Source organism: Tenrec ecaudatus, chromosome 9 (assembly GCF_050624435.1).
Source record: "Tenrec ecaudatus isolate mTenEca1 chromosome 9, mTenEca1.hap1, whole genome shotgun sequence".
Lineage (NCBI taxonomy): Eukaryota > Metazoa > Chordata > Mammalia > Afrosoricida > Tenrecidae > Tenrec > Tenrec ecaudatus.
Window position 1 is genome coordinate 141,372,502 of NC_134538.1, and position 26,721 is coordinate 141,399,222.

At 41.6% G+C, this 26,721-nt stretch overlaps 1 protein-coding gene across 1 annotated transcript in view; it reads left to right on the top strand.

Moving 5' to 3' along the window:
* Positions 1-26,721, top strand: part of PTPRZ1 (protein tyrosine phosphatase receptor type Z1) — a 205,948-nt gene that overhangs the window by 112,612 nt on the left and 66,615 nt on the right. The window contains exons 4-10 of the mRNA XM_075558612.1: positions 194-345; positions 3,237-3,332; positions 4,635-4,701; positions 7,002-7,159; positions 7,303-7,453; positions 19,176-19,360; positions 21,533-21,659. Of these exons, the coding sequence (XP_075414727.1) occupies positions 194-345; positions 3,237-3,332; positions 4,635-4,701; positions 7,002-7,159; positions 7,303-7,453; positions 19,176-19,360; positions 21,533-21,659 (936 nt within the window). The remainder of the gene's footprint in view (positions 1-193; positions 346-3,236; positions 3,333-4,634; positions 4,702-7,001; positions 7,160-7,302; positions 7,454-19,175; positions 19,361-21,532; positions 21,660-26,721) is intronic.

Here is a 26,721-nt window from a genome sequence, read left to right on the forward strand (position 1 = left end):
AACTTGACGGCTATCGTTTTTAAGTATCTTATGCAAAACTATAAAGTTCAGCTTCCCAGGCTGCACATTGGTGATGTTTTTAACTTTTCAAATGAATGGTTTTTAATGTCCCTTAGCTGGAAGGAGATTCAGTGGAAATTTGTTGTTTTAAGTTTTAGAAACTTAGATGCAATTTTATTGTTTGCTATTTTAGTGGAAATCAACCTCACGAATGACTACCGTCTCAGTGGAGGAGTTTCAGAGACGGTGTTCAAAGCCAGTAAGGTAACTTTTCACTGGGGAAAATGCAATATGTCATCTGATGGATCAGAACATAGTTTGGAAGGACAAAAATTTCCCCTTGAGGTAAGTCAGTCATTCTGCTGGTTACCAGTTCATTTTCTAAAGCACTGAGCTTTTGTTTAGCATATAATTTGATTCATTTATAATGCAAGTGTTATCGTTTATGCAGCTATATTTCAGAGGATATCTATCTCTTTTTTTCACAAGACTGACTTCCATGATAAGACTCATCTTTCATTTTTGACTCTCTGGTAACTTACAGTACCATATGTAAATACTGTTAATGAATACATTAATGAGTGACATTCTTTACTAGCTCAGTAATGGTAGAAAGGGGGGAAATTTTATCCCCCAAATGAAAAATTAGACAAATGGAAACTCAAATGAGAAAAAGAAATGTCAACTTTAAAATTGGCAAGGTTAATACAAATTATAATAAACAATGAAGTTATTGCAATAAATAATGAAAGTAAAACAAGTACTTTGATATATACAGTGTAAATGGATAGATTTTCTATGATGATATTAATCATTGCGTTTTGTTTTTTTAAAAGGTTATGTACAAAAATTTATTTAGCACATTAAAAATTTGAAACAAAAGGAAGTGATTAAATGCACGATTATAAATGTATAGATATTGTAAATTCTATGTTTTTGAATGACACAGTTATAATAAAAACATGCATTGTAAAAGAGTAAATTTTAAAAGCAAATTACAAATTGGCTTCATTATTCCAATTTTGTAAAATACCCAAATAGTGCAGAATCAAAGTCAAGTGGACAGAATTTGAGTTCGCATGACTCCACCATTTGGCTTAGTTACTTGGCATGGTATTGTATGAAATGCTTAATTTATGTAAGCTTCTATTTTCTCTTCTATAAAATGGACGTAACATTTGTCAACCTACCTTTTAAAACTATTTACCAGGATGATCTGTGAGAATAAACGATCCTTATTATAAAAACAACTGAAGAGACAGTTGACGCTAATTATCTACCAGGGGGGGCATTACGGGCGCCTCTTATTTCCTACTTTAAGTTTCTTATATTTTCTACGTGACCTGTGATGCAACCACCTCACCTTCAAAATCCAACGTAGCTTTTGAAAATAAAAATGAGAGTGGGCTAGCTGGAACTTTAAATGACTATTACCATTTTAGGATTGCAAATGACCCTTCCAAATTCAAGGTGTAAACTTTTTTGGCACATTAAATGCCCTTTTAAAAGGGGATGTTAAATTTGGTTTGCAAGAAAAGAAAACCTTACTTATTAGACAAATAACATCTCACTTTTTAGAGCATAGCTCCATTACGATCTTAACTTCTCTAAACAAAGATGAAAATTAAGAACCTTAGAAAAGAAAAATAGCCAAACGCACACAAGAGCCCCTAACAACAGCGACAGAAAGTGCTGAGCAATCAGTAAGCACTACTGAATTTATAGACTAAATCTCATATATTTTCCTTATTCATAAGCTTCTCAAGCCCAATCTCAGAGGTGGTTTGTTTCTTTCTTTTGTTTTTTTTAATTGTTTAAACCACCCTCCCTCTACAAAACCCAAAATAACGTTTAGTAAAGAACATTCTTACTGTCAGAGAGACGGTGGAGCCCTGAATCTGCGGCTCCCTGGCCACTTTTCAGAGCTGGAACTGAACGTACCCCTGCACTCAATTCCCAAACAATAGATAGATCTAGAAAGGGGCAAATCGCGCTTGTAAGATATGCTCCCCTTATTATCATCAGCTGTTTGAGATCAACAGGGCAACATTTACCCAAGAACAAGATTCAGAGGGGTTGGCAAATAAGGAGGAGTGGCAATGAGAAACACAACGAGGAAGTAGAATAAGTGACAAGTGACGGTACCTGGAGGGGGCCTGTAATCGATGGTGTGAAGCAAAATGTATATGAATTGCTGAACCAACGTCTTTGAAAAGATTTCGCTGCTCCCCTACCCATGTCAGAGGCTATTGTGATCCTCTGCCGCACCCCTGTCTTCCCCCGTTTTAGCACGAGCCACACTTCATGTTTTTGCTAAATCTGTCTCAATTATAACAGCCAGTTTGCCTAATTTTCGAGCCTGCCACCTGAAATGCGTCCAACTCTCAGGTAGGATGTCGCTGTTGACATTCGATTAGGAGCCATCAGTTGCTTTTGACTCTCGCAGAGCCCAGGTGACACACGTTTCTTGGCTCGACCTTTATGGGAGCAGATGATCCTATCGTTTTCCATCACGGTCTCTGCAGGGCTTTGAACTGCAAACCTTCTGATTAGTAGTTGAATGCTTAATCGTTTGTGCCATGAGGGCGCCTTACAAGGGAGATAAAAGGCTGTTGTAGTGAAATACATATGTGGACTGAAGAAGAAATTAATTTGAGATAGTGTCACAGCAAGAGAAGAAATTAAAATTTTGGAATTTAGAACTTCCAGTTTAGTTTGGGTAGAAGCAACAAATCCGTCAGGGTTTCACTCCGTGTAAACAAGAGTCCTTTGTTGTATTTTGGGGTAGCTCAGAATCACCCAGAAAGACATACATTTAAGAAGAATGAAAACCTTGTTTGAAAATTTCTAGTAAAATAGAATAATACTTGGTAAGCAAGATATCTGCTTTAGTAAATTACTACTTTAGTAGCCCCTGGTACATCGAAGTAAGAATTTGGAATATGTGTGTGTGTATATCTATCTATATATATATAATACTTAAAAGCAGGGAAAGGCTTATACATGAAGACTAAAATGTAATCTTTGCCATTTATACCTCCTTTTCCACTAAAGGAAAATACCTGATAGTAAATTTCCTGATATAAACATATAATTGATACAAACTCTTTCATAGTTATACAAAATTAAGAATCACACAATCTATAGAATTCTCTAATTGGTAAGTTACTTTATTAAGTTCTTTGCTGGTCTTTAGAAGTCTGTATATGACAAAGATATCATTGTTCTATTTTCAGATGCAAATCTACTGCTTTGATGTGGACCGGTTTTCAAGTTTTGAGGAAGCAGTTAAAGGAAGAGGGAAATTAAGAGCCTTATCCATTTTATTTGAGGTGATTGTTATATATTGATTTAGCACTAACTTAAGTCTATTTTTGATCCCTTGATTTACACTGCTGTAAAGTATTGAGACACAATTTTTAATAAATAGGAGAATTCACAATGGGAATGATCACAAGTGGTTATTTTTAAAAGCTCTCCCTTAGCTTCTTTGTGTCAAAAGGGACTCTTTATTCATTAATTGAGTCACTTCCAGCTAGAGACAGCTAGTTAACCCATGTTTGCTTCTGTGTGTATGCAACACCATCATCATTACATAGTGCTGTGAAACAAAACATCTTAAAATATATTGGTGAAAATGTGGATATTATTTGAGTTTTCTTTTTGTATTATTTTTTGGTTTTAATCGTGCATTTTTTACCATGCTGTAACAAAAAAGACTTGTTTGTTTTAGAGCACATGACTTTTGAATATTTAAAATGGAATACATCTCTTATGACCCCCAGCCTCTGACCTTGAAGCCAGAAAAATTGGATGGTGTCTGCCCCGCACTGCTGACCACTTTTGAAAGGGAAAATAGGAGGTCCTGGATAAAGTGAGAGAAAAATGTGGGGCAAACTCAAAATCATAAAAAGGACAAGGCTTCCTTGTTGGGTACAGATTGTTAGAACCCCTGAGACCGTCACCCTCAGTTACTCTCAGGTCTGGAAGTGAACTTCCCCATGGTTCAATTTTCAGCCAAGCCTATTTGGTGTACAATAATAGCAGGGATTCGGTACTCTTTGGAACAGAGTGGGGAAACGTATATCCCATGGGCCACATAAGTCCAGAGATATCACCAATGCCCACTAGCGTGGCACACCTCAACAAAGGGAATCCGTTCTAGCCATCACGTGGGTGGTGAGTTAATCAAATGTTCCACCAGAATGGCCCCCAAATGATTATATATCCAAATGGCCTTTGGAAGAAAAAAAGTTCCTCACCCCAGCCTTAGAACAATGAACCACAGAGATGAACAGGGCAGCATTTACCCACTGATGAAGCTCATCTGGCCGGTGGGGACAGGGAAAAAGGGCAAAGGGAGACCGAGCCCACCAGGAGGAAGCAGGAAGCGTGCTGTCCATTCGGGGACGGCAACCAATTACATAGAACAACAGGTGTAGGTGTGCGCGATGTTGAATGGAAACATGAAGTTGCTTTGTAGACTTTCACCCTAATCACCATTTTTGATACATAAATAATTGGGGATAATTAGTTAAATGGATGAGGGCAGCCTTTATATTTTTATGGAATCGTCCATATTTTATCCTGGTTAGAATCATTCATATTTTATCCTGGTCACTCTTCTTCAACAGGTCGGACTGGAGGAAAACCCGGAGTACAAAGCCATCGTTGACGGCGTGGAGCGCGTCAGTCGTTTTGGTAAGTTACTCAGGGAAATACCTGTTTGCAAGATTCTCGGTTGGACACTGAGAAGTTTTGACAATTGTATAAAAATCACTTGCTCCAAAGGTGGAGGTAAGTACATTTTGAGTTCTCAGGCTGGACCGTTTACCTATTTCCCACTCAAGGATCACTCACCAGGAAAGGTGATCATATATACTTCATCAAATGTTAATAATGAGGAGATTTAAGTTTTCCATTGTTTTTCTTCAGAAGGATGGAATCGTCGTGCATTTGACATGTTTTTGTCGCTCTGGTTCTGCACAGTGCATTTCTGTATCCCTAAAGATGAACTGCTGGTCGGAAAGCAGTGACTCTTTCGAGGATCTTCTTATTATTATTTTAATGAAAAAGAAATTTTTACTCCGGTTAAGATGTATTCCTGGTGGCTTTCTTGATAGCTGTTTCTGCTTTAAAACATGAAAAAGTGAGCTTCTTGGAAGCAGGCGGCTGCATCCATAAATGAGACGAGGTGTGATCTGATACTGCTCTGCCGGGTGGCTGGTGGATCTTGTCGTTTTTCACAGAAAATGCTTTGACAGCACTGGCAACAGGCAGCCGACCTGTGATTGCTGTGACTCTATTTTCCATAAGGATCCATATGCAGAGGATGAAAACTAAATGAAGACAGCTACTCTCCTGGAAGCGGCACCATGCTCAATCAGAAGTGAGAGTCATCTAGATTTTTTATGTCTTTTTCTTTTTTTTTTTTTAAGCTGAAGGTAGGCCCAAGACAGATTCATCTTTGTCAGTGACATGCCAGGATCTGGTTGGGCTGGACTTTTCAAAGTCAGGAAGATGTGCCTTCCCCGCCGAGCAGCTTTCTCTCTGCTCTGTTTTCCTGAAAGGTGCATCCATCTGCAAGATGAAGCTCATCTCTCCCTGGGCTCCCCAAAATTGCCAAATTCAACGTCCAGTGCCGCTTGATTTTTATCCCATTTAGTCAGAAAGTGGATACTACGCAGACTAAAAGGAAGCCCGCTACTTAGTTTCTACACTTAAAAGCATATTTGTGAAAATTAGCTGTAAATATCCGCAGACATCACACAAAGCAAGCCTGTGTTAGCCCTGGGGTGGATGCTGCACTTAAACTGGGAACCCCAGTCATCTCTCTCCAGATTTCTCCAGGTCCTGGTTGCTGCTAGATTCTAAGAGCCTCTCATGGGAGCTTAAGAGTACGTTTGCCCGTATTCTTTGACGACCGTTTCCTTTTCCATATCTGCTGTCTGAACGTCACCGAGGAACCAGTGCCGCCACAGAATACTCTTACGGACAAAGATTCTAGATTCCCGCTATTCTGCCGACCCCTGGCTCTCCATGGAAAGCCGAAGGGATGCACCCTGTTTGTCAGTTTCAATGTAGATGTCTTGCACATCTCTCTTTTGATGTGTTTAGATTCTTGAGTTGTGTATTGCTATTATGAATTACATCATTTTAAGTTTCATTTTCTATTGTTTGATACTGATACAGAGAAATACAGTGATTTTTTTTACACTGGTCCTTGTGTACAGCGACTAGGCTAAATGCCCTTGTGTGAATTCTGAGTCTCCCCCCCCCCCTAACTTTTACATGCATGGTCATGTTATCTGCAAAGAGAAATGGTATTATTTCTATCCTTTCTTACAGCTTTTTTCTTGCCTTATTGCATTGTCCAGTTCCTCTAGGTCAGTGTCAAACAAAAGTCATAATAGGAAGGCATGCTTGTCTCATTCTTGACGTCTCGAGAAATGATTTAAACAAGTCATTCACAAATTTGATGTTTGTGAATACACTTTTTTCCCTCCTGTTAATACACTTTTGAAGATAATTGCCATTAGATAAGGAGGTTCCCTTCTATTATTAGTTTGGTAAGTGGCTTTATTTTTGGTTGGGAATTGTTTTCATGAACTCGTACTGAACCATATCAAAGTCATTCACTCTGTCTATCAAGGTAATCCTATAACTTCTAAATACCTTTTTATTTGTAAAATAATTTCTCAGATTCTTGCTGGTATAAATATAAGACATATAAGACTATATAGTGATATGAGGGTGCTTTTAAACATTTGTGGGGAAATACCATTATCTTTAAATATGATTTCTTCCATGAATTTTTGAACCCCCAATACCCCCTCGTCCAGATGTACAAATATTCTGGCTATGCAAAATATATCTAAAATATATTTATATTTCGGTTCTCATTCAATGCATAAGGAATCACATAACCCTGTGTCTGAGAAACTGAATAGCCAAGTTCCAGGATTGGGTTTCCAGCTGAGCTGCGTGTTATCGCTTTGTAGGGAAACAGGCTGCACTGGATCCCCTCGTCCTGCTGAGCCTCTTGCCAAACTCCACCGACAAGTATTACACTTACAACGGCTCCCTGACGTCTCCTCCCTGCACGGACACTGTTGACTGGATTATTTTTAAAGATACAGTCAGCATCTCTGAAAGCCAGGTAAGCTGTGAAATTCAAACCCTTGCAAAACTATGCAGCACCTTCAAGTAGGATTCTGTCCTCTTCTTCAGAAATGCCTACTTTAGAATGCTCACTGATGCCTCTGCGGCAGATAATGTTACAGGCTTTGGTCTTCCCTGCAGTTGGCAGTTTTTTGTGACGTCCTTACAATGCAGCAGTCAGGGTACGTCATGCTGATGGACTACTTACAGAACAATTTTCGAGAACAACAGTACAAGTTCTCCAGGCAGGTGTTTTCCTCATACACTGGGAAGGAAGAGATTCACGAAGCAGGTATGTGTGGAATACATAGTTCCTACTGCTCTCACGGACTGAGTGCTGCAGGAGGTAATGATGTCATAAAGGGAAGCATGCTGGGCTTTGATTTTTAAAACATTTTAAAACCTTTGTGCCATTAGATAGGCTAGTTCACGTCTCTGAAACTCAGTCACCACATCTTTAAAATAACAATGAAAAAAATGCCCTTCATTGAAAATAGTTTGAACTGTTGAGACAGATGATATGTCAATACAACTGTTTTGAAAAAAGAAACTAAAAAATGACCCAAGACCCAGGAAAAAATAAAAAAAGAAGGAAGGAACAAAAGAGAGAGAACCCAAGAAGCATAAACCATGGCATGGCTCAGGCACACCTTAGGCTCCAAAGTGACATCCTTGCTTTTCAGCACTTTCTCTTTTGTGACAGATTTGCACAATCCAACACCTCGTTTACTTTATCAACTGCTGCTCCCGTAGGTGTTGACTGTGGATCGAAATAAACTGAAATCTTTGACAGCTTCCAAAACAAGTGTCCTTCAAGCATTGGATGCTGCCATCCTTATTAAATAATGAGAATAGACAAGTGTGTGGGACACAAAGTTGCTGTTTGGCTACCAGGGACAGAGAGAGAAGGTACCAGGGAAAGACAGCGGCAGTCTTCAAGAAGCAGTGTATCTTGTGATGGGAACGATCATTGGGCACTGATGGTAGAGGGTGTTACACAGCATGATGAATGCAACTGACATCCCTAAATTGTACGTCTGGGGGAAAAAGTAAAAATTAGCAAAAGTTGTATTCTAGATATTTTTACAATAATAACACTGTCCTTTCTCATATGAATAATCCTCTTTTGCAGAGGGGAAAACCAGGGAGCCAGCAAGAAAAACGTGATTTTTCTAAAATACATAAAAACAGGTGGCCAAGACACATAGACTCCTCTGAGTCCACTTTAAAATCTACTTTATGAAAGTTATCTGGGCTCAGAACTATAAATAAAAAGATGTTCATAGCTTGGGGTGGGGGCAGTGTGTGGGGGGGTGTCACTTCAGATTGGAGAATCCAAGAAATGTGCCCGAGACCAAACCCTCGGCCTTCAAATTGATCCCCACTCTGGGTAACCCCCATAGGACAGGATAGAACTGCCCCTCTGGGTTTCCAAGACTTTAACTCTTTACTGGAGTAGAAAGCCCTATCTTTCTCCCTTGGAGCTGCTGGTGGTTTTAAACTGCCAACTGCAGCCCAACTTGTAACGACTAAGCCACTCGGGTAAAAACCTGCATGAGAGCATCCAATTGGAAGTGAGTCTCGATGCAGGAGTTGGGCTTACCAGTGCTCATCTTGGTATGGGCAACTCCCAAGCCCTAGGTAGACAACACCAAACTCCCTGCCACCGGCTCGATGTTGACTTACAGTGAGCCTCTTCGCCAAGGAGAATTGCCCCAGTGAGTTCTGAGACGAAGTCTTCATGGGAGTAGAAAGCGTCAACTTTCTCCCCAGGAGTGACTGGTCCTTTCAAACTGCAGATCTTGCAGCTAGCAGCTCAGCACATGACCATCACACCACAGAGCTCTAGTAGGTACTGAAAACACCACCTTTTTTAAAAAAAAGGCTAAAAAAATTTTTATTTAAAAGGCTAACTAACCACCCCCCACCCTGAAAAAAAAGAGTCATTTTCCATTTCCTTCTTTGGGGAAAAAGCAGTATGTCTTTGTCAGGTCTAAGTAGTGGAAGCGGCAAGGGTAGAAAGTCTCTGGAAGACCCTGTCCTTCGAAGCTACCATGATGGTTGGAAGTCTTCGAAACGGTCCAGCGGACACAGTCAGAGCTTTCAGCTGACTTCTCTTTTCAGTCCATACTGAGGTTATGCTGGTTCGGGAACGGAATGGTTGAAGTGGCCCTGGCTTTGAGCACTTGGAACATTTCTGAGTAGATGGTCTTCTTTGATCGCAGCACTGCAATGACTTTTTGGCCATGAATAATATGTAATTTAATAATCATCTGCTTTTGAAGCTCAGGCATTAATACAGCATGCTGTTATTGTTTCAATGTGATACTTGAGTAAGCTGTTTATCCTTTCATGAACAACAAAAAGAGAAAGACTGCAAGAGAGACCACAGTGATGAATAGCTGCTTTTAATGTGACATTAAATTGTCCCCAAGTGAGAAAATTTAATTATATTCCTACCAGCAATGCTACATACTATAGCATACAGGCTGATACATCACAGGAGTGCAAGAAGGAAGAAAATCCTTTTAAACTGATTGGGTAGTGATTATACAACACTTAATGTGACTGAACTATTTAATTGTATGATGTCTGGCTTATGTTCTAATAAAATGGTTAAAAAAAATAGGCAAGCAATTGGTACCAAAACATAGGATTTAACCACCCCCTTTTCTAAAATACAATAGTCCAAATCAAATATTAATTATGTTATTTCTTTCATCAATGATATTTTACTGAAATCCTTCCATGACTCTCGTGCTCTTGCATTTTGTGTTCACTTGGTTGCGTCCTCCTCATTCTGAAAGACTCCGGCAGGGCATTCTTCCACTGGGAGGGTATCTCTAACTCCATCTTTTCCCCAGCAAATGTGGCTCTGGCCTGGGCCCAGGACTGTATATTCCAGGACACAACATGGCCGTCAAATCTAGGTCAATGAGGTCCAGTCTAGACTTGTAGGGTCGGTCCAAATACATTCTCCATCTACTAAAGAAATGCAAACCCAGTGACTGAAAGAATCCAGTTTGCATTCTAAGAAAAGCATGACAGGTTATGCCCAACAGGTACCTCCTGCGATGTGTAAACCCCTAAGTAGTTCTAATTTCAGATAGAACGTTGTTGTTTCACAGCTGCGAGAGGAAGCCTCAAAGTAATATTGTCAATAACAGCTGCACTGGCTACCGTGTATGGGTGACTGTCTACTTTACCAAGTGTCAGGTCATTGTTCAGCAGGAAAACATGTCCTAAGTACCTGAGATGCAGGTCTACTTACCCTCCCTCCTAAGGAGCATTCTAGTGGTCTCTCTTCCAAGACCACTTGGCTTGTTCTTCGGCAGCCCATGATGCAGGATGCATTCTGTATTCTTCAGCAGCACAATGAATAACTCAAATGCATCAGTGCCTCTTTGCTCTTCCTGATTCATTGTTCCGTTACCGGGTGCTGTGTTACTTAGGTTTTATGGCAGCTTGGGTGGTTCACGATTCTCCCGTGATGTGATCTAACAACAAAGTGTGGTCAATTCCATGCTGGAATCTCCGGTGAAGCTGCCAAGCAATTAAAACCAGGCACAGTCTTGATACGTTTGAGGGAGGTTTCATTTAGGGCGTGGCCCTACTGAGTGTAGACTGACTGTGTGCAGAAACTAACTCACTTCTTCCTTATCTGGATCCGGCATCTGATTCCTAGACGACCGATCTCAGATTCATTCATTCAACTCTGCATCCTCCAGCTTGCGGCCTCCCTCCTCATCTTGCTTCAGTTAGTGGCTCAATCCTATTCCCCCCACCCCCCAGCCCAGAGCTCCTTCTAAGATGTATATTGCAGCCCAATTTCTGCCTATATCCGTTTAAAATAACTGATGATCTAGAGATATGACACTTAAAAAACTGGAATTTAGACTGTGAGTATTTGGTGTAGCCTAAGGTGACACGCTGGCTGTGTAGGTGCCATGATATAGCATAGGCGAAAGATAGGGATTTTCTTGAGTGGATCAAGTGCGAATCCATCTTCTCCCCTTGGACTACGTGTGTATATTGTTACAGAACCTCATATCCTAGATGCACACTCTCTTATCAGAATACTCATATTTGCTTATCACCTTTTATGGCTCTATCAAATCTGTAACTTGATTCCTCAACAATTAAGATGGCAGCACTAACTGGAATGAATAACTCGTTTTAATCAAAGTAAATTCTAAATGCAAATTTTAAGAAAGAAAGAATAAAACACACCACATAGTCTATAAAATTTTTTTAAAGGCAGATGGTCACAGGCTGTTTGACTTATACTGAGGCAAGCTCACTTTCCAGCTTTCTCAAGAAAGTCCACTCATCCCATCTGTTCTTGTAATGTTTGTATTTAGACTAAAGATGTCCCAGGTGGTGGGGAGAAGGGACCACAAGACACACTGCATCCCACCAAAACCCCTGTCGTGCACGTTTAGAAAATGATTGCTCGAGGAGATGACCGTCTTTTATTTCGCCTTGGGGTAAACAGGTCCGTGAAAGCCCATGCCATCCTCTATGGAATTTCCTATCTTTCAAGTCTTGGACTTTTAGTCAGAAATGATGCAAACACCACCTCTTCTGCAACCTCCTGGCTGGACCTGAGCGTCTGGCCCTGCTGTTGTCCATCTTCCTCTTTGCTGACTCTGCTGCACGGACTCCCAACTGCAGGCCTCACTCAGTCCCAGTCTCGCCGTCCTCTCTGAGGCGAAAGAAATTAACTTGGCCTTCACGCCGCCAAACTTGCTGCTGCACATCCACCTGCATGGTTTCAGCAAACAGAATCACCAGTGGCCATCCCTCGGTCTCGTGGTGATTCTTTGTGAGTCTGCTCCCTGGGGTCCGTGGCTGATTTGCCAGAAATTGTTCACCGGGTCTTTCATCCAAGGGACCTCTGGGAGGGGCATGCTGTCTGCCAAGACATCGCCTGTTGTCAAAGAGGGGAAAGTTATCAAGAACAACTCCTTTCTCCCCCAGTTAACGTAGAATTGTTGCTCATTTGTTATTTTACATCACAAATCTTTGATTTAGAAATTGCAGTGAAAAGTATCTGAAAACATAGGTGACATTCATGGGAGGAAACACTGTTCTACACCTGCTTGGTCCCTTACTTGCATTCAGGGCATGTCTTGCTTCTGTGCCTTTCTTCAAAGGTATTTCAGTACAGACCCCAGTTCCACGTGAGAGCTGGCTGATTAACCTCACTCTCTTACTTACAGCCAGCGAGAAAGTACCGGGTAGGGAGTAAGAGCCCTCTGACTTCTTGATGCATAATGATGAACAGATGAATGAAGGAAGGAACGGGTGGAGGCTTACTTACGACTTAGCCGCCGGGTTAAAGAAAAACATATGTGTTTCTGGAATCGAGCGCAGAAGGAAAGAATGCCTTTCAATCCCCAGACCAGTTGGAGCCGAGTTGTTCTTCACTGAGATTCCTTTAAATAATTAAAAATTGCAAGGGCTTCCGAAGAAACAATACAGTAGCATCAGCATACAATTCATTCCCAAAGGAAAGGGCATTGCCGGGAAGAAAGAAATTTCATGTTTAAAAGATAGTATCAATATCTTAATGAAATTGCTGAAAAAAAATTAGACTCCTCAAGAACTGAACAGGGGGTGCAGGGGAGTGGTGGGGCTAATCCACTCCATTTTAGCTTTGTGAGTCCTCTGTAAAAACTGTTTTTGCCTCATTTTGAACATTAAGCATATAACGATTAGTGCATAAATAATTTCACAAATTCCTGTTACACAACTATCTACGTTTACTAAAACCATAGCAAAGATTGTTCTTTGTGGCGGGCAATGGGAAGGGAAATGTTACCGTCTTTTTCTTTTCTTCTAGAATACTTGAATTCTTGCTTTTTCCAGCATAAGTATTGGCATTCAGCAAGCATTTCTGGATCATCTGCCCTGAGCACGTGCCCATGACACGGTAGTCCCTCCCTGAACACATGTGCATTATGATGCTGAGCTGCATTTATGCCATGTGTGCATTACGACAGATGCCATTTATGGCCCTTTTGTTTTGTCACATCTCTTACTGATAGTTACATGTATGATGCATGGTGTCGGAGCAGGTACGTTATTGCCATAATCATTCCCATGCCAAATCCAAGAAACAACTATCAAAAAAAGCCATTCACGTAGATATGGATCATAAACAACAATAACAAATGTTTTCATATTAGACTTATGTCAGAAGCAACTTAGATGGAGTTGCCCTAACAAGTCCGTTGAGTCTGGGATGCATTCTTAGTGACTCAATGCAACCGACTGCAGCCGCCCACAGGATGTCCTAGGGTCTGCTCTCCATGGCAGCAACCGCCAGGTGTTTCTCCTGTGGAGGAACACTGGTGGTGTTGGGAGTTAGGAATTGGACTGCAAACCCTAGCGTCAGCGGTTCAAAGCCACCAGCCCCCCCTCGGCAGAAAGATGAGGCTTTCCACTCCAGTAAAGATTGACAACCTCAGAAACCCACAGGGGCATTTCTACTCTGTCCGATAGTCGCTGATGGCAGTGCATGGCTTATTCTTCTGTTTGTAGTCTGCTTTTCCTGTGGAGCAAGCAGCTCGGTGTGTCTCAGCTCTCTGTTATCCGTGGCGTCCTTAGTCATCGTGCACCAGTGCTGTTACAACAGCATCACTCGAGTAACAAGTAGATGGAGGACAACTTTGGCCCATCATATTCAGGTTCCAGATGGCCCCATACTGCCCTTCCGCTCACCAGCCACGGCTCTCTCACGATGCAGGGCCCAGAAAAAGCTTGCTCTTCAACATTTATGAGACTTCGGGTGGGTGTCAAATGCCAGCGGCTGCCTATTAAACCACTGCAGTTGTAGCGTTAATCCCAACTCACCGAAGCCCTTATAGCGCAGAGTGGGCCTGACTGAGGGTCCGCGAGGCTGCTGTCCTCACAGAAGCACCCTGCCACATCTGTCTACCACCGGCAGTGAGTAGGTTCAAACTACCCGCCTTTGGGTTAACAGCTGGTCCACCAGCACGGATCCTGCATAACTGACGCTTGGGTAAAGTCATTAAGTTCCTCACCTTCTCCACCCAAGCGTTACTTGCCTCGCTCCTAAAATGAGAAAGCTAAAGCTGGTTACCTTGTTAGTTTGTTGAGAGGTTTCAATGACCTAACGATAACAGCATAATAGGGTTCCTTGGACAAGCTGTGCTTTCAGCTCATAGCTACTATGTTGTCCTCTGTCCATAAAGACCTGAGTGCTATGCAAGTTTTCCGGGTTCAGTCCTTTGGAAAGACGCTTGAGTGCTCTCATAAATGCATTCTCAATCTCGTATGCCGCCACCGAAACGCTTGATGCGGATGTTGAGAAACAATAAAATATAAAATGTCATTTAAGGCGGAGCAGCCTGCAGGGAGTGTCCTTACAGCATAATGTATCTGAGCTAGCAATTGTCTGCAGTTTCCTGGAGGATGTCACGCTGAATTAATTATACATGAATGGACCTACCTTCTTAAAGGGCATTCGTTGTAAATAGCATTTGTTAAGGACGTGCCCATAAACACGGGGCTCCAACTATCTGAAGAAAAGTGAGATGACGGTTATTTACTTCTCAGAAGGTTATTCTTTTCAAATGTGATGGTTGACAAAATTATGCTGTGTCTCTTGAGAGGGTGAGCTGAAGAAGACGGAGTTTGAAAGAACTCTTTTGGCTGTTGCTCTGAAGTGATTGCCGTCATTCAGGAGTGCCTAACAGCTACTGGTCTCCTCTGGTCACTGTATTTTAACGCTTGTGGCAGGGCTTGAGTCAGGTTTATTAAGGTTTGCTTCTGGTGAGAGGAAATTGCAACTTCAATATCCATTGCTTTCTGGGACCGTTGATCAGCCATGTTTGCTCATTTTCTTTTTATTATTTTTTCTCTCTTATTCTTTGTGTTGTGACAGAGAATCACTCTGACACAGAGCACCCCTACGTACATCAGAACAGGCAATGTCTCGGGCCTGGGTCATCCCCGCAGGAGACAGTGGCTTTGAGTAGTCATTCCTTCCATCTTTTTTGGATACTTCCTGCCTCATTCTCCAGTTTGCCCATGGAATCAGCCCTTCAACATGGCAATTCCCGACTCGGATTTGTTTCTCCTGTTATTCCTGCCTGAGGAATGCAGAGTGTCTTCTTTGCTTTTGGTTGTCTTAAGAGATGTCATTTTAAGACTTCCCTTTGTCTTCTCAAACTGCCCTTTGAATTCTTCCCTTTGCTTTGTTGACCTCTTCATTTCTTCTCGCTGCTGTAGGTATTTCGTGTCTACGAGTAAATTTCAGAGTCTCTTCAGACATCCATTTTGGTCTTTCCTTCCTCTTGTGTCTTTGTTTAATCATTTTATTGGGGGCTCGTACAAATCTTATCACAATCCATGCATCCATCCATTGTGTCAAGAACATTGTACATTTGTTGTCATCATCATTTTCAAAACAGTTTCCTACTACTTGAGTCCTCATTTTTTCCCCATCCACTCTCTCCCTCCCTCATGAACCCTTGATAATTTATAAATTTATAAATTATTATTTTTCCTTGTCTGGCACTGTCCGATGTCTCTCTCTACCCCCTTATGTGATGTCCATCACCCTAGGAGGGCGTTATAGGTAGGCCCACCATCCCCTTACCCTCCTGGTTTGGCTACTCTCGATATTGATCCCGAGGAGTTTATCTGTCCTTTATTCCCTGTGTTTCCAGCTCTAATCTGTACCCATGTACATGCTCTGGTTTTTTAATAGCCTTTTGCTTTCTCTGTGTCTGGTATCCTTGATGATATCATACAGTTCACTGGTCTTTGGTGATTAGTGTTCAGTACATCAACAATAATGAAAGCATTCATTGGTCTCCCTTGTAGGCATACAGACATTATCTTACCACTGGACGGCCTTGTGCTTAACAATAGCTCTTAAAATATCCTTTCCACAATGAACACCAAGCCTTTCCTCTTTAATTTGTCATGCCCAACACAGTAGACCCTACGATTGCCCTCTTCAAAATGGTCAACACGTGCCCATTCAAGTTCACCAATGCCCAGGTCCTGAATCATTATGCATCCGTTTCATGTTTGATAACTTCCAGTTCTCCTAAATGTGCCCTTCCAGCACCCCACGTTCTGTTACTCAACAGACGCTGGCAGCAATCCCTTCTCACCTTGTTCCAGGTCACAGCAGCAAAGGAAGGTCCTGAAGGCCTCACTGCCTCCACCTCTTCCACGTTGACCCTTCTCTGACCAGGCAGCTGTTCTAGTCGTACCCTGAGCGCCTGTCCACCCAAAGAGCTCTTCCTTGGGCACTACATGCCGTTGTGTTCCAGTGCAGCTCTTCCTAAGGTTTTCCCCAGAATTCTAGGACTAGACCAAGTCGGACTTAATCAGAAACTCTGCTGCAGTACGCCCAGCATGAGGGACTCTGCTGGTATTTGAAACCCAGTGGCCTAACCTTCCGGCAGCAACACACAAGCCGCCTCCACACGACACACTGACGAATGGACCATGCCCCTTCCTCAGCATCCTCACCGAGGTTTCTGCTTCAACCTTGCTCTGGAGGTTGATCAAGTTCAAAGAAGGGTGTGGTGGGTTTATCAGCGTGCCTTCTTGACATGCTTCTCCTGTGAGGTGTGCGACCTTTTGCGTTCAAGGGCAATAACTGTAAAGCCTGGTTCTCTCAGGTAATTGTAACATTTCCTCTGCCACTACTCAGGATCACTCTACCTCCATTTGCTTTCCACCGCGTCTCACAGAGACAGTGAAACTGACTTCCTCCTTCAGGACGGACAGGCGTTCTTTCAAAGCAGTGACTTGGAGCTCTGGCGTCTGCTCCACGTTTTCTGACTAGAAGAGAGGGCGATACAGAGTCGTCATCGTCTCCTCCTTCATCTCTCCCCTGTAGCATTTGCCTCACCTCGACTTTCTTTACTTTCTTCTTCGTGACATTGACCTTTGGTTCTTGTAACACAAGGTGTGTTCGTTCCGGCGTGTTCACAGTTGGTAGAAATTATGGGGAGAAACGGAGGATTCAGCGGACCATTTGCTGCACAGTCACCACTTCAGCAGGTGTTCGCGGGAAGCAGAAGCTCCCTTGTTCATAGGAATGCGACCCACACAATCCAGGCAGCTTCGGGCGGGTTCTGAGCATTTTCCAGCTATTGATGTTGCTTTTTCCCCAAGAGATAGCCGTGTTTTCTGTGCCTGCACAAAACTTCTAGGGCATTTAAGATCATTTCTCTTGGGGAAGGGAAATAGTTCATTTTAAATCGAGAGAGAGAGATCTGAAGGACAAAAATCTACCAAATATATTACTAGTTTCTATTTTCTAAAAGTAGGGTTGGCACTCATTAGAAGCAAGAAGGCCATCCTGTTTCTCCACCAAATAGCTCCCTTGTGAAATGATTTGATCGTCTCCTGCCACCTAGTGGAAATTACTAGAAGTATCACCAGATAGTGTAGCAAGATAGTATCTAGAATACATGTTCTTATTCTGAATTCAAGTTTTTATGGGAATAAAATAATTACCTCCTCATTCCCCCTAAAGAACACTCACAGCCCCACATGCACCGTAAACACCAACCCAAAAAGGCCTGACAGTTTTCACAGTGAAAAATCTTAAGCCTCTAACTCATATACAGTCACATGGATACTTAATCACATGAAGTGCCCTTTTCTCCCTTCCTTCCTTCCTTCCTTCCTTCTTCCTTCCTTCCTTCCTTCTTCCTTCCTTTTTCTCTCCTTTCTTCCTTCCTCTCTTCTTTTCCTTCTGAAACATTAGATACTATTACCGCCATGACATAAAAATGCTAAAATGTATGTTGCTAAATACTGTACTGAGATTTGAGTTTCAATTTGTAAGGCAGATGGTGAGTGTTAGGTGCCCTTTCTTGTTCATAATATGAACTATTTCAGCTAATTAAGAGGCAGCAGTGATGGCTGGCCACCCATATTCGACACTCTCATGCCTGCAAGTGTCCTGGCGCACCAAGCCATCATTGGTTCCTCTGCTTCCAAATCTAACTGCACTGTGATTTGCTTCATTCTCCTAATATCGTAAAATGGAATGATTGTTCTCATCCCGATTCATCCAAACACCTGCCACCTTGTCAATATCCATTAGAAAAGTCAGGAGAATTTTTCAAAGGAGAACTACCTTTTGGGCACAATTGTCAGCAGGAATTTGAATTCCCTTGAAGAAACCCATGAACAACCTTTCCAAACTTTAAGTTTGTTCAAAGTAGATGACTAAATCCCATCTCCCTAAATTACTTGCCTAATCCATCTGTGCCCCTCAAAGTGGGATTTTTACTAATAATCCTTTAAAAATAATACTAAACGGATTGTTTTCATCATTCTCCAATGATTTCTCTAATTTGGAATTGTAAATGACTTTGCAGCTTCTCTGATGATAAAATTTCCGATAATAGGCTTTTAAAAATAATGAAGTTCTTTGCCTCCTAAACGAGATATGTTTGTTAGATCTAAAAGAGAGAGAAATCAGTGACACCGAGCAATAGAAGCAACGAGAATCGGATGCATTCTTTTGTTCTTTTAGTTTTTCTAAATGATTTTCTGCCAGATAGACTGAAGACTTCTAAGCAATATAAAAGCGAATTGCAATGCTCCTTCTGTTTATAATCTAATAAAGAAGGCAGGACTCGTTCCGGGGAGGGAAGCGGTAAGAGCACATAAAATCCATGCAATTAGCGTGAAAACAGCACTTTGACAATGACACCGAGCCCTTCGGGGGCAATGTGAGTTGGCACAGGGCCGGCGGCAGCATTTGATCAAAGCCAGGATTGAGAGAAAGGAGGGACTTGGACAGATGAGCAGGAAGACACATTTCAGATAGCAGAAATGGTGGCATCACAAGTCCCCGAGAGGGGGCGTGTAGCCTTTTTTATCTTCTACTGAAATAAAATGCAGCAGCGCGTTTCATAGAAGGTATTGAGTTCCTTCAAAGCCTGAAGGCTGACAGTTGTGTCAACTCTGCTCCCCAACCCCACCCCCTCTCCCCACCTCTGAAGTTTGCAGTTCAGAACCCGAAAATGTTCAGGCGGACCCAGAGAATTACACCAGCCTTCTTGTGACCTGGGAGAGGCCTCGAGTGGTCTACGATACCATGATTGAGAAATTTGCCGTCCTCTACCAGCAGCTGGAAGGAGAGGACCAAACCAAACATGAATTTTTGACCGACGGCTATCAAGACCTGGTAACTATCAAGTCACTTGTTTCATGCCTCAATAACCCAACGTTGGAGGGCAATTCCCAAGACATGATATCAATAAACAATGATGTATGCTCTGTGCTCAGAGGCTCTCCAGCCCGGGGCAGAGGGGGTGGCAATTGATACTGTGCTTGCATTTTCTTCTTCTTCTTCTTTTTAATCATTTTATTGGGGTCTCATACAACTCTCATCACAATCCATAAATACATCAATTGTATAAAGCACATTCGTGCATTCATTACCCTCATCATTCTCAAATCATTTGCTCTCCACGTAAGCCCCTGGCATCAGCTCCTCGCTCTTTCCCCGTCCCTCCCTGATCCCCCCTCCCTCACGAACCCTTGAGGGATGTTGTGCTTTCATAGGTCAAACCTCACCTTGAATTCCATGAGGTTCTTTCTTATACTTTGGACGTTAAGCAGCCCACAACTTGGTCAGCACCACACACACGATAGAGTAGACCCATTTGAAAAAGCTTGATAACTGGGGATTATACAGTGTCTCCCCTTTACACAGGTCAAGGGACCTAGAGAACCCCTGGGCCACTGATGTAGTTTAATGGTAGGACTCACTCGGTCTGTGCAGCCAGCGGAAGCCTCTCTATTGCTGTGATGATGTCAGGTTTCAGCGGACCCTCCAGAACAGGACAGGTTGGGGACAAACCTAGTAGCCTACTTCGGAAAACAAGCCCATGAATGCCCCACAAGCCAATCACAATGCAGAATCCACAGCCAATCACAGGGACGGTGTGTTACTTTGTGCCATTGTGTGGGCTAGGTTAGCCTATGTCGGGTAATGACTCGCGTAGAAGCCAACCACAAGGCGGTTAAATACTTTAACTAAGATTTCACAACTACAGAAAGGGTCACAACAGGCGTGACCTCTCCATGTCCCATGCGGGTGTTCACCGTTCTCTCATCTCACTGCCGTGTCCGAAAACCCAAACACACTGCCCTTGAGTCAATTCTGACTCACAGTGACCCCATAGGACAGAGTAGAACTGGCCCTGTGAGTTTCTGAGACTGTAACCCTTTATGGGAGTAGACACTCACATTGCTCTCCCCTGAAGTGGCTCATGTATCCCAGCGGCGGGCCTTGCAATGGCAGCCTTACTCGTAACCCACCACCCCACCCCACCTCTTAGTATCAGCAGAGGAGGGGGTCGCACCAAGCGCTTCTCTTTGCAACAACTTCCCAGGCAACTAGTGCCAAGTCCTGATGGGGTCCGAACCTTGGAGATGACGTGTAGGTAATTCTTCTGGCAAGATTCCCCGAGACACATGAACACAAGTAAGAAAGGCACGTCCCTCAGTGACCTGAGCATCTTAGCTTTAAGCTGTGCCTTAGCGGGGCAGAGCTGACCACACAGTGGGGTGAAGTTGAACCAGCCTCATTTGGGTGTGCTCCGGAAGGCCGTGGCGCCCTCCCCTTTGCAGGTGAAAGGACACAAGACAGGCAGCTCCTGTCTCTCGAACCCTGGAGCCGTGCATGTACATAAAAGCACCATTCGTTTAGTCTCATCTGAGTGAAACTGATAAACAAGGGGACAACTCTCTTATGCACTTGTCTTAGTAAACCCGAAAAGCACTGTGAGCTGGGAAAGTTGTGAAGTGACTTCAAAGAGTTCGTGGGAAAATGGATTACAAGATAATAGAATTTTCCCACGAACTTCTTCATGCACCCTTCTATAATATTTCTCATTGCATAACTATGTGCCAAGAATCCTAATTCTGTTACTGTCTTGTTTTCTTGTGTGTCAGTAAAAGGAGATGGATGGGCTTTTCAGTGGGTTTTTTTACATTGTGCTACGTATTAGCAAATGCAACACATTTATTTTGTATAAAATATTAATTTTCAGTTTTGGTAGTGATTTATGAGTTTAATGAGTTCTAATTAAAAATGAAACCGTGGAAACCAAATTTTATGCAGAAGTTGTTTTTTTAATTAAATAAAAGAACTCAGCCTCCCAGTAACTTTGGAAATATCCCTTAAATGTCACAAGCTCAGCTTCACATTGCAGTAGCATTTTCTCATGTTAATGAAATTTTAATATTTTCCCTTGACCAATGAGGGACTGTTTTAAAGAATCAAAGTCTAGTAGGTTAGAATCACAATGAGGATTGCATACTTATATAATTACTAATGTCTTTCTTTTAGGGTGCTATTCTTAATAATTTACTGCCCAATATGAGTTATGTTCTACAAATTGTAGCCATATGTAGTAACGGCTTATTTGGAAAATACAGTGACCAACTGATTGTCGATATGCCTTCAGATGACCTTGGTAAGTGTCCCCGTTAAACATTCATATTATCTAAATATATGAGGCCAGCTGAGTCCATTGTGCTTTTTCTCTGACTTTATATTCTTGTGGCCTCAAGGCAGCGTGGTTTTCTCTCAAGTCTGGATCAACAGGTAATTTTGTGCAGTCCCAAGCCCATTCCCCTTCAGCTAGTCTGGCACGGGACAATAAGTAAATTGATTCTTAATAGTTTTTATTTGCATATAAGAACAGCAAAAACATTTGTAATGGTTGCAATGGCCATCTAAGAGCAAACTGCTATGTGAGTATTGAAACTGTTACTTTAAATAATTATGTTTCATTTATGTTATTTCTTTTCAGCCCCTAAAGCATTTTGTAGTAAGTATGTGCATGGCCTGAGTTGCGCCTGAGGTGCTCTGAAATATCTACACAAAGCAAATCAACTATCTGAAATACCTCTGGTCACTTTCTATACCGATTCATTTGTCAATTGCATTTCACACACACACACCCAAACACACACAATTGGTTCTAATTGTATTTTGTTTGCATGCATCTTCTCTAAGTTTTATGGGGGCATCTTTTGATCGCAAAACATATGCAATAACTGAACTCCCTCACGTTTGATAAGAAGATAAAATCCTGACTGCTGTAAGTAATTGAATTTGGGGTTCTCTTTCCCTGATATCCACATTTTTATAGTAAGAGTGGAATTATGAGTCTCTAGCTGCACACACGGGGGTCAATCAAAAAATATTGCTGCAAAGTCCCAGAAACCTTTGTTCAACAAAGATGTCAAAATGCAAGGCGATTGTTTTTTCCCCGTATGCTCCATCTAGGTTCACACAGTGCTTTCTGGCCCGTTCCCACCCCAAATTCTGCACACTTTGGTTTACACTGCGTCAAAATCGAGGGATTTGAGTCATGCTCCTTTTAATGGTTGGGAACCAAAAAATTTCTACAGGAGCAAGAGCAGGGCTGTCGGGTAGGGGGAGGAAGACTTTCCAACAAAATTCTCATAGGCCAGACCCTGCTGCTTTAGAGCAATGAGCAGGGGCCTTGTGATGTAAAACTTCCTCAGCACAACTTTCTTGACTTTGTTTTTCTCACGTATGCAGTTTGCCTGCAAAGTTTCTTAAAACTTCTCCATAATAAACCTCCATGATCCCCTTGCATCCTTTGGGGGTGACAGGGAGGGGAATCTATCAAGATTATGCTTTTTGAGGAAAAGCGGGGAAAGCAGTCACCCTAACCTTCTGAGCCATCCTCTCTGTCCTGAATTTAACTAGTCTTGGCAGAACCCCTCAACGTAACTATTTTGATTGATTCTTCTTCGAAGGCACCCTCTTAAGCCTGAAACCATCGTGTTGCCCAGGGAATGTGCAGGAATCCACTGATCACAGGGACACACTTGTGTTAGACAGGGTTCTCTAGAGAGACAAAACCAGATTGCTAATAATTTTATAGGTAGATAGATAACACAAGAAATAAACAGTTAAATTATAAATCAGTACAAATGACTCAGTGCAACTCACTCCCGTGAGGCAGTTGTGAGACACTGGCAGTCCTTCAAGTCTTGAGGGCTGCCAGGTAGTTCTCTGTAGAGCAATTCAGGCTATCTGGGCACAGGCAGCAAACAGCAAGGCAGGTCACCAACAGTCAGCCAGATGACAGGGTCTGACAGTGCCCAGCTCAAGAGATGTAAATTCCAATAGTGGGGCAAAGCAGGTCTTGTAGGAACCTCAAATTACAGTAACACAGTCGATGGGTTAGGTGTCTCACAGGTAGTGTAGCTTGCAAATTGTGACACGGGACAAGCAAGGCAGCCGCACACTGGTGTGGTGATCAAAGAGCAAGACACAAGAAAGGCGAGGCTCGCCAAGCCATTTATCTCTCTTCCCTTCAATTAATTCCACATGTGTTTATCGGCCAGGTTGGCACAAAAAACTAACAACCTCAATACTTGAACACATTTGTTTTGAATAAATCCACTCATGTATGTACTGACACTCTGGGAGCAATATTTTTGCTTTCTCACGTATGTGTGTTCACACAGACAAGCATACATAGATGACTGTAACAAAAATTACGTGGTTATCCCCATCCTGCTACCACTCTTTGAGATGTTACAAGACTTCATGCAAATGAATGTCTATAAGTAATCTTGGTTACAGTGTAGTAAAGTTTTGTGTGTGGAAGAAAAGGTGGTGTGCACTGGTGTGCCTATCTGATCTCAATGGCAGGCTCTTTCATGCTTCATGACCTTCACTGTTTATTGATCACGTCACCATAGTTGTTCTAACTAGTAGAACTGTTGGAAGATGTATTTGTCAAAACATGAGGTGTCCCTTGTGAGAACATGTGTCCATAGCGCTTCCCACAGTCCTCATCTTGACCTGCCATGAAGACGACATGTATGCTGGTGTACCATTGGTCGCGTTGGCTAACAGCATATGTGATTTGATTAAGATGTGGCATGTGAAAGCTATCCTCTACCCTATGTGTGTGTTTACGGAAATGCATCGAACATATTCCTTTAACTTAACTCTTCCAGATTTACTTCTAGCCTTCTAATTTAATCTAATATAAAACCATTTTCTAAGAATTTTCAAAACTGAAGAACTTTCAGCCCTTTTTTAAGGCTCTTGAGTATCTTGCCAGAATTTGAAATGCCTACATATTGTTTTGCCCTTTGGGGGAGAGAGTTATTGCATATGGAAAATGGGATCAAATATCTATTTTCGACAGGCGTGATTTCTAGATGATCCTGTTAGACTGAGTCTGTCTTGGCAAAAATAAAGCACAAGACTTCTGGTATCATATCTAGTACTTTCACATTTGTTCAAAATAACACTATAACTTAATTTCTATTATTTATTCATAGGATCGGGACACTATTGAGCATTCTAATACTTCAGACACATCATTTAGACATTGGGGGCTCCACAATGTCTGAGTTCCTGAAAGCATTTTGCACAGCAGTGATCCCCTTCAGAAAACATTTAATAGTTTGATATTCTGTGCCTCTTGAGATCCAATAATTTTTTAATGGCTTTAGGTATATTATTCCTAATTATTTCTATCAAACGTTCCTTCAGCAAAAGCAAACTTAGCAAAGATTTGTGATCTTCTATTCTTCACAAAGAAAATATTAGGCGTTTTAAAAATTAGGATTTCTGATCTTCCCACCTGCAGTAGCATTTTAATCCCTGTTTGTTTGCAGCCCAGTATTGAAACTTGCATTATCTTAAATATTGCTACCATGGTAAATACCAAGGGGTTTGAAAAGATTCTTGGAAACATTCCATTGTCTTTTAATTCCATTCTTCCACAATCATTTTGAAGATCCCGCCTATATCATAGTAAAAGTCTTATCAATAGTGTTATTTGTGGTTTGGAGTGATGGTATCAACAAGGTTTTTTATTTTATGATATGTAGCTGATAGAGTTGTAAATCACTTTGAGTTTGCTGCTAATTTAATGATTTTTATTACTAACACCATTTCATCCTGTTTATCATATTGTTCCATTACCTTAGTAAGATTGTAGTATACCTAATTTGATTATTTTGTTGTTATTGGGTGTAAGTTGTTTTCTGAATGCTGTATTATTTATTGCTTTTTTTCTTTTTAAAGATGAAGGAGGTAATTTATGCATGCCCTCATTGTTTCCATCATAGAACTCAAACATTCTCATCAAAATCAGTGATGAAAAGCTCACTCTTCTAAATTTTGTGTTTAACTCTACTTTGAATAATTTATTGCTTTGTCAGTTCTAATGTTATGTACATCATGATTTTTAAAATAGTATGATTTTTAAAATAGTATTTTAAGATAAGTGCAAAATTTTATATTCTGAAACAAATAATTCAAAATCATCAAAGACTCTTGTTAAAATGTATATTATTTTCGAAGAGTTTGTAGAAACATGTATTTAAAATGAGGGATTTATAAATATACTTCATTGAAATGAAGATAATTGTGTTCGTTTCTCTTCTGCCATGTAGAGATAACCATTGTGCAGTGACAGAGGGCATTGTTCAAGAAGATGCTCAGGGTCTTGAGAATGAAGTGCATGGTGAATTAGGTCCACCATTGTGCCTTTAGTGTGTGTTTCTCATTTGTGTAACAGTTGTCTCTGCTCGATCACAACGTGCCTCTCCTGCGCCATGCTATGCTCGTGGTGTGCCCGTGTGATGATATTTAAGATCGCAGTGTGAGGTGCTACCTGTCTGCACTGCCTTTACTTTGTGCACTGTGAAACTCAGCTTCTCTTCAAACCATTAAATAACCCTTGCTGGTCAACCTTCATCAGTGTTGCTTTTTTGTGTGATGGAGTATTAATGATTTTACTAACATGTTATTTTAGAATATTTAGTATATCTGCCCCCAAGTGAAACCAGAATGAGCCAATAGCCTTTGTTCTTTTACCACCCAGTATGAATTTTAAGGATTCACACACGTAGACACACACACATTTTTAAAAGCAAATATTGACATTGCTTACTACGAGTGGAGAGATTTTTTGTAACCCTCATGGAGTATGTTTTAATTAAATGAAAAGATTCTATAAATCTGTATCATTTTAAAAAAACAAAAGTATTTAATATAGCAGTTAAGCTCCAGTCAAACCAGTAGATGATTAAACATCACAACTTCTGAGTCAACCAAATGGTAACTGCCAGAATGAGGCTACGAAATGGGGCGGTCTAGAGCTACAACCAGACCATGGCTGCTATGGATCTGGATTTCCACAACAAACGGTCCAACTTCAGAATCTCCAGAAAGATAGACAGCCCATCCAACAGCTATTTCGTTTCAAAACCATTCTGCAGAAGACTCAGTAACAGATTTCTAGCATGTTTTGATGAGGAGGTACTGAAATGTCCTAGGGAAATCTCGAAGCCTGCTCATTGAAAATTATCTGAGAGCAATCCAAACAAACAAAACTCCTGCCATTGATAGATTCCAACTCACAGCGACACAGGAAGACAGAGTAGAACTGCCCCTTTGGCCTTCTTCCAGGCCGTGAACGCTTACAGGGGCAGCAGGTCTCAGCAGGATAGCTGGTGGGTTTAACTGCT